This window comes from Fukomys damarensis, unplaced genomic scaffold (genome assembly GCF_012274545.1).
Source record: "Fukomys damarensis isolate Sample0158 unplaced genomic scaffold, DMR_v1.0_HiC HiC_scaffold_37, whole genome shotgun sequence".
NCBI classification, from domain to species: Eukaryota; Metazoa; Chordata; class Mammalia; order Rodentia; family Bathyergidae; genus Fukomys; species Fukomys damarensis.
In genome coordinates, this window is record NW_022900949.1 from 61,172,413 (window position 1) to 61,180,634 (window position 8,222).

Below are 8,222 nucleotides of genomic sequence, written 5' to 3' on the forward strand. Positions count from 1 at the left end.
CCGGGTAAGCCCCCTCTCCCATTCCCCTCCCCCCCCCCCCGCCCCTTCTCTCCTCCTCCTCCCCCTGCCTCGTCCTCTTCGTCCTCCTCCTCTTCTTACTTCTTTTTCTCCTTCTACTTCTCCTCCTCTTTCTTCTCTTCTTTTTCATCTTCTTCTTCCTCCTCCCTCTCCTCCTCCGCCCCTGCCCCATTGATGTGTTATTATTGGGGGGGCTGGAGCAGTAAAAAAAGAAGAAGGAAAAAAAGAGCGGGGCTCAGCAGGGAGAGGTTGAGCGCGGGGCTGACCGGAGGCGGCGGCGATGGAAGAACTTACGGCGTTCGTCTCCAAGTCTTTCGACCAGAAAGTGAAGGAGAAGAAGGAGGCCATCACGTACCGGGAGGTGCTGGAGAGCGGGCCCCTGCGCGGAGCTAAGGAGCCGTGGAGGAGGCGGAGGAGGTGCAGGAGGAGGAGGAGCAGGCGGCGGAGCTGGAGGAGGGCGCTCTCCCGTCCGGGAGCTGGACATGGGCGCCGCGGAGAGGAGCAGAGAGCCCGGCAGCCCGCGGCTTACCGAGGGTAACGTCCGACCCCGGCCGGCAGCGGTTCCCCTGCCCGCCTTCTCCTCTCCTCGCCGGCGGGAGCGGATTCTGAGGCCCAGCAGGGAGGGTCCGGACGCAGAGAGGGGCCTGGACCTCAGCTCTGCAAACTAGAGGGGTCGTGGAGGGGTGGGGGCCCGTGGTGCACGGCCGTGGGTGGGGTCCTAGTGTGGGGGAAGGCGTGGGAGGTTCGGCCGTGGGTGGGGTCCTAGTGTGGGGGAAGGCGTGGGAGATCTGTGCGCATCCTTCCCGTGTGCTCCCATTGCACAGAAACGCGTTTTTCACCAGCTGGGTCTTGGGCCCACAGCCCGGACGGCGCGCGGCCGGACGTGGAAGTTCGCAGGGTCTGGCTGCGGGGAGGGCGGTAGTGCTGGGCTGCGGCTGGACCCCGGGCCAGACTAAAGCTAACGTCTAGGCTCGAGTCAGCGGGAACCTCTTCCTTGGGCTTCAGGGAGGGTGCGAGAGAGAGAGGGAAGGCAGGAGAGAGAAAGTGAGGGAGAGACTGACGGACTGACACTGACTTCATCCTAATTCGCCCCTGCTTTCGGAGCTGCCCTTGAAACATTTCAAACTCCGCGAAAGATTCTGAATCTCTGGATCTTAGGGACCCAAACTTCCCACTCCTTTTGAAGTATGAAGGCAGAGCGAAGGCAAGGCAAGCTAAGGGCCAGGCTTCCTTGTGTTTTCCCGGCTAAGACGTCTAGGCTTCTATTCAGGGATTGGGGATGGATGCTGGGTTTTTTTTTTTGCTTGTTTGTTTTTAATATTTACACATTTCCTTTACTGCTTCCAATGATCTATTATTCTGGTCGTGTGTGTGTGTGTGTGTGTGTGTGTGTGTGTGTGTGAGAGAGAGAGAGAGAGAGGAGGAAGAGAGGATGGGGTGCTTCTTTGGTGCCAGCCAAGAATTAGTTAGGAAATGGCTTTATCTAAATGGTCGAGTGTCCTGTACCAATTCAAAGGAGTTCAACAATAAAATTAATTTGGCACTTGGTGCTGCAGTAAGTGTTGTACTGCCATATTTTTCCAATTAAGAAAATATGTGACATGCGTAGAATCACATATTTAAGCAAGCAATTAAGTTGTTTATAACACGGTCTGTTCTTGTTTAGCCCATTAAGTGAAAATTTGGGGATGAAATCGAAATTATATTAAGTCTGTTAATCAACTTGAAATTTAGACTTTTCTCGTTGATGCCCCCAAACTTCAAGGGCTTGAACTGTGTGAATGACAAAACATAGATAGACAAAGCCTTCCCACCCTTTTTGCAGAATCAAAGTGTACATTTTCTGGTTGAAATGTCGCTACACTATCAGTGGGAATGTTTTCCTACTAAAATGACCTGTCATGTTTATTATAATGCTATCTACTTCACTCCTGGACAAAAGACAAATGTCCAGAAAACGAACTCTGATAACTTGAAAATAGTGCAGCACTTAAAAGATTACCTTAGCCAGAATGCCAGACTGATTGGAGATCTGCAGAGTCTTCACCTAGGTCCCATACCACATTCTCCTAAATTTGAAAAGTGATAAGCTTACAGTCAGGAAGGCCCAGTGCAGTGTCCCAACCTTGGGTTCACCTTTCCAGGCTCTCGGTTTACCCGTTCGTCGGATGGCATAGTTCAAGTCTGAAAGCTGGGCAGGCACGGTTCCTGGTATTGTTGATTTTCAAACTCAGGGCAGGTTTTAATTTCTCTGTAGACTGACTCTTTTGGGAAGGATTTTTAAATACCCACGTTGATCAAGATCCAGGGTTAGAAAGAACTGCAGACAGCCTCGACTACATAAACTCAGCACAGGTAGTTTAAATATCTGAGTCTCCGTGTCTGACACAGAAGATGAAGGATCGGGGATAGGGCTGTCTCCCCTGATCACTGTCCCTGGCCGAGGTGTAGATATTAACATCTATTCGATGACCCCCTCACTGGCTGGCTGAATGCTCATCTTGCCGAACTCCTGTTTTTAGAGGGAAGAGAACAGCAAAGCAACAACGGATGTGCGAACACAGAGCAGAGAAAAATGCATATTTTATTAAACATTCGAGCTGCTGGGTGCATGAAAAGGCTTTAAGCAACCAATAGAAACCGAGGACTGGGAATGTTCTCTTGAACCTGTTGATCTCTGTGGGTTTAAGCTTTTTAGGGTTGAGTCTGCCTTTCCACCAGGGAGGGAGAAAGGCAGAACCGAAGCAGCCCTGGGTTTCTCGGACCACCCGCAGCTGCTTTTCTTTTTTTGCCTTTTGGCCCTGAGTGGGAGGCGAGCCCTCCAGGCTGCCAACATGGCGTGGGCACCTTTGCTCAAGCGACTTGGGTCGGGCAGTGGGGACGGAAACTGTCTGGCTGCCCAGGATACCATCGCTAGAGTCTAACCCGAACCCTGGGGCAATGCGGTCACCGGGATGCGGCTTCCAGAGCAGTGCGGCACCGGTGTCTTGCTCCCCGCTGCGACCCTTCGGCCCACTTGTTTCTAAATTAGATCAGCAAGTTTATGGGAGTCAAAGGACCAGAGGCATTGAGAGGCCGCCTAACAAGGGGCCAGCCCGCTGGTAATGGCTGGCGTGAAAGGCCAGTGAGTGGCCTCTCCGCGCCCTTCTACCAAGACCGCGCTTTGGGAGAGGCCGGGCTCGGCGCTTGTGATTTCTGTGAGTGCGTGGGAGAGAGTGAGAGCGAGAGAAGCTGGGTGAAATGTATTTGGTGTTCGCAAGGGAGGGCAGGGGGCCTTGGGGTGGGAAACGAAGCGACGGGCTGAGGCGTGGGTGGCCATGTGTCCACCTTGGCCCACCGGCGGCCATGCAGGCATGACCTTTGCCTATCTTCAGAAGCTTTCTCATCCTTGTGGGGTGAGGGGCTGGATCAGATTCTGCGAGGGGGTAGGATCTTCTGCCTTTCTTGAGACAAATCTAGTAACTAGATTTGCTGTGCTGTTTTTGTCCGTGCGTGTGTGTGTGTGTGTGTGTGTGTGCGCGTACATGGATGCACGCGTGGGTCCGGCCCGTGGTACCCCGCTCCAGTGTCCCCGGAGTTGAAGGATCGCAAAGAGGATGCGAAAGGGATGGAGGACGAAGGCCAGACCAAAATCAAGCAGAGACGAAGTCGGACCAATTTCACCCTGGAACAACTCAACGAGCTGGAGAGGCTCTTTGACGAGACCCACTATCCAGACGCCTTCATGCGCGAAGAACTGAGCCAGCGGCTGGGGCTGTCAGAGGCCCGAGTGCAGGTACCAGACTTTGAGGAGGTCGAGGGTGGGCCCCGGGCGCGAAGACCCATACACCCGGGGTTGGGAGGCAGCTCGATTCAAGTGCCGGGTGTGGAATGGGAAGGGGCGGGATATTTTTACTATAGGTCTTATTTTGTAAAGTAGATGTTAGTCCTATAACCCCAAACCCAACATATGTTCGAAGCAGCAGAAAGCAGTGCTGGGCTTGCTCCCAGGGTTTCTATAAACCACACCCCCCTGGCCTCGAGCTGGCTTTAATGTGGTTTAATCCTAATGGGCCTACTTTTATAAGCCTTAAAAAAAAATCCCACAGAAAACCTTTTATCTCTGGATGCCTTAAAAGTTACAAGTATTTTGCTTGCCCGAATTGGGTTTCATTGAGAGTCTGCTCTGGGCTCTAGGTTTGCCAACCGGATATGCCCATTAGGTTTATAGATGTACAGGCTATAAAGAAAATTAGCAACTGTTAAGTGCAGAAATTTACAGTCCACTGTTAGCGCTTGATATCAAACTGTGTGTAAAACAGCAGCAAAATGAATGTGTTTTGGTCACTCTTTGTTCACTTAACCAAGGCAATGAACCTGGAACTTAATTTTAAAACAACCCACATATCTTAATAGTGACATTTTCAATTCCTGATTCCCAGCAAATGTCACACACCATGAAGTTAAGATTACAGCATATTTTCTTTATTGGTTGTTGAGGTGAATGTAATAGCAAAAGTAGGCTTTGGGGCCATTAAGGAGGAAAATTATACACATACGTGTATAGACATCCTTCCAGTTTTATGGGGAACAAATTTAAAGGTTTCAAATTGTATTTCCGCTCAAATAATAAAATAGGAGAAAATGATGGTCATTATTTGTTTGAACACACGGAGCAGTTTTAGGCTGGAACATCTGCAGCTGTTTCAAAGTATCGCTGTAACAGATACTCCCTGGGTCTCTGGTCACAGAGACCACCATCTGTACCGAACTATGCACAATTCTTATGGGGCTTCTCCGCATCTTGTAATAGGATCAGGGCAAAAAACAGCAGTAATGTTGAAGGAGAAAAGTAATAATAGGCCGCCTTGGTCATCACAGCGTCAACAACAGAGCCTTCCTTTTAAAGCTTCTCCTGATTTGCTCTGTGCTCTGAGCTCTCCAGGGGCACAGCAGCTCCTTGAAACCATGATAATTATTACAGTTATAAGTAATAGTATCTCAATCCAGCTCTTCTAGGAGAAAAAAGAGTCAAGAAGCCTCAGGCCATGTGAGTTACACAAAGGATGCCACCCTGGCATAAGATCCATCCTTCTATTATACTAAATAGCAGGGAAATTTTTGAAGATACACATTGACTATGGCACTTGCTTTTAAAAACATACCAGAGAAAGCTCTAAAGCAATATTTTCCTTTCATGGGGTTTTAAACCTTAATTTGTAAATCAATCAATATGCTGTACTATTGGAGCTGGAGTATAAAAGCAAGCTTTACTTGATTTAAAAAAATCTGTCATACTCATCTAAAAGTTTGCAAATTATTTAAAAGGATAAAAAGAAGATAATAGCCAGGAGTCACTTGATTCATACCCCGATCTCCTTTCCTAATGTACTCTTCTTTTTGTCTCAAGAAGTTAACTTTATTTGGGCCTTTATTTTTTTCACACTTTTATTTAAGTTTTAGAGCTATTCTCTAGAACCATCCCTTCTGTCCTCACTGAAAACAGTGGCTTTTTCTATAGGAACAAATTAGATTATCATGATAATAGCACAATTATTCAGCTACTGTGTTACACTCTGCTGCACAGAGGAACAGAGAAATTCTAAACTTCTTTGTAGTGAGGCTTTTATGACACTAATTACCTCTCTCCCCTTACAAGCTCCTCCCCCCACAGAGTCACTATTTGCTTTAGTGTTTGGTTTTTCCTCAAGATGAGCTAATTAATATTATAGGCTATTACTGAGTCCATTCTTCTCAGGTCTTAACTGGGCAAACATTTATATCCATTATGACACTGGTGTCAGGTATGAGAGAGAGTTTCAGGCCTTCGGGACTTCGTTGCATGGAAAGATGAAGCCAGGACTAATACTGGTTTATCAAGGAACAATTTTTATTTTGTAAAAGTTTTTGAAATCTATCTTTGTACTTCATTTACATTTTTAGCTTGGAAACAAGGCTGTTTTATATAATTGAAAGACTGCTTATTGTATCTTTCAGCCTTGCCTAAAGCACTACTCTTTTTATTGAATGCTTACAGTTTAAAACATTTTTTAGTCATAACATCTAGGTTTTTTTTCTCCCCTTCAATTGTAGGTTTGGTTTCAAAATCGAAGAGCTAAGTGTAGAAAACAAGAAAATCAACTCCATAAAGGTATGCTTCAGATACAAGGAACACTTGCTATTATAATTAAAAGAGAAGTGGGTGAATATTGTTAATACAAAGATAGAAAAAAAGTTAAAATAATGGTTGTCCTTGATTTCAGAGATTTCTCTAGAAACAGTCAAAGTCCTAAAGTTTGTGAGTCAATTATATTTATTTTAATCATGACAGCAGTTTAGAAAGATAACAGTCAAATTCCAATAGTATCTATCTTGATATCATTTGGAACCCTAGAAAACAACACTAGAAATATTAATCTGATAGTATTGTGTTTTGTTCTGTTCTTTACAGGTGTTCTTATAGGGGCTGCTAGCCAATTTGAAGCTTGTAGAGTTGCACCCTATGTTAATGTAGGTGCTTTAAGGATGCCATTTCAGCAGGTAAGTATAGCTGGAGTGTAAGCTGTTTTCAAATGTAAAAATACCTGGATGTTTGCTTGGAGTATTGAATATCCCCTATGAGCCCTGTGTTCATACAGTTGAAGAATTGATTTCAAGGTGATATAGTGGACCTTTTCCCCTTTAAAAACCTATATAATGTCATGGTCCTGAATGCTTATTCTTTTCTGTTTTCATAGAAACCCCTCAGGGTCTTGAGGGCAGTAAATGGTCCTTTAAAAAATGCACTAAAGATTGCACTTGGGGAGAGGAAGGAAATGCCTTTTGATTAAGATTTTTGTCAAATCCAATACAGAGTATATAGTCCTAAGGTATTTATCAGGCAGCCCTCTATTTTTTGAGGTATTTTCTATCTCTTGGTCACACTAAATGTCTCTAGCCAAAGAAAAATAAACAAAAAACAACTATACCCACCTCAGACTTGCTTTTACAAAGCTATCACTGCAAACAAAGCTTCATATATGATGAAGAGGGAAGAGTTGGTCTTCCCAGAGCTGCCCTGTCTCTGCAATCTCTTTCTTAGCCTTTAAGAGTACATTTTTAAAAGAACAGCCTGAAGCAATGATTTCATTCTGGGAAATCCCAGTGCTCTGAACTCCCCTGCTTTCCAAGCCTAAAGGCAAAATTCTTTCCCAACCAGCACCTGACCTTCCCCATCCTTAGCTAGGACCCCTGCTTGGCACAACTGTGATGTTTTGAATTAGTTCTGTCACCAGTACCCTCAACTAGGAAGACACCTGGGCATGCCTATATATTGAGAGGAAGTGGTAGGGAGATGTTAGCTCTCTTGGCACCACAGGATTTTGGTATCCTGAAGTAGGAGTTTTGAAATAAGAGAGAATTTTTGGTGAAAGAGGAAAGGAAAGACTTAAAAGGAAGCTGGTACTACTCAGAAAGTGGAGATCTTCAGGTCAGCAGAACCACACCACCTGGAAGACTGTTAGAAATTCAGAGCCTCGGGATCCAACCTAGAACTTCTGATTCAGAATTTGCATTTTAAAAAGATCCCTAGATAATCCTTATGGTGGTGAAAGTAGGGGTACTGCTGGCTCACAACTGTGCCAATCGTGAAGATTCAATTTTATTCCAGTAAGTCACCTAGAGAAGTTCTGCTTAGCGGTCTTCAGTGCTTTCGTAGTGGCCAAAGAGATGTATGGCAGAGTAGGGAGAGAGAGGTAATGGCCCTCACTGAGCCTTTTAAACATACTATTGTGATTTTTGAGGTGAGTGATGTTTTAACACTGTACTCGGTCACTCACTCGCCCTGGTCTCGAGGGGGCGGCACATTTCTGCAGAGAGGTGTGCAGGCCCGAGGAAATAAGCCCAAGCTGAAGGAGTTAGGAGAACCCGTGGGCACTGGAATATCCGTGTGGCCCTCCAGGTTCAGCAACAGCCTGAGAAATTCACCCTCCAGATGAGTTGCTCAGCCAAACGCCCCTTCCTTGTTCCCCTGCCCCAACCTTTCCCCTGGCCAAGCTGGACGCCGTTAATGCTCTGTTTCTATTCTGTTGTCACCCTAGGATAGTCATTGCAACGTGACGCCCTTGTCCTTTCAGGTTCAGGCGCAGCTGCAGCTGGACAGCGCCGTGGCGCACGCGCACCACCACCTGCATCCGCACCTGGCCGCGCACGCGCCCTATATGATGTTCCCGGCGCCGCCCTTCGGC

The 8,222-nt window shown here is 46.6% G+C and overlaps 2 protein-coding genes across 3 annotated transcripts in view; one reads left to right on the top strand and one right to left on the bottom strand.

Moving 5' to 3' along the window:
• Rsrc1 (arginine and serine rich coiled-coil 1) overlaps positions 1-381 on the bottom strand; it is a 311,683-nt gene extending 311,302 nt beyond the window's left edge. For both annotated transcript variants that reach the window (XM_033759709.1, XM_033759708.1), the window contains exon 1: positions 313-381. In XM_033759709.1, coding sequence (XP_033615600.1) covers positions 313-366 — 54 coding nt within the window. In that variant the 5' untranslated portion in view covers positions 367-381. The remainder of the gene's footprint in view (positions 1-312) is intronic.
• Positions 382-1,859: 1,478 nt separating this feature from the next.
• The window catches only part of Shox2 (short stature homeobox 2), a 7,147-nt gene continuing 784 nt past the window's right edge, over positions 1,860-8,222 (top strand). Inside the window, exons 1-5 of the mRNA XM_033759682.1 lie at positions 1,860-3,215; positions 3,585-3,793; positions 6,091-6,148; positions 6,449-6,537; positions 8,076-8,200. Of these exons, the coding sequence (XP_033615573.1) occupies positions 3,062-3,215; positions 3,585-3,793; positions 6,091-6,148; positions 6,449-6,537; positions 8,076-8,200 (635 nt within the window). The 5' untranslated portion in view covers positions 1,860-3,061. The remainder of the gene's footprint in view (positions 3,216-3,584; positions 3,794-6,090; positions 6,149-6,448; positions 6,538-8,075; positions 8,201-8,222) is intronic.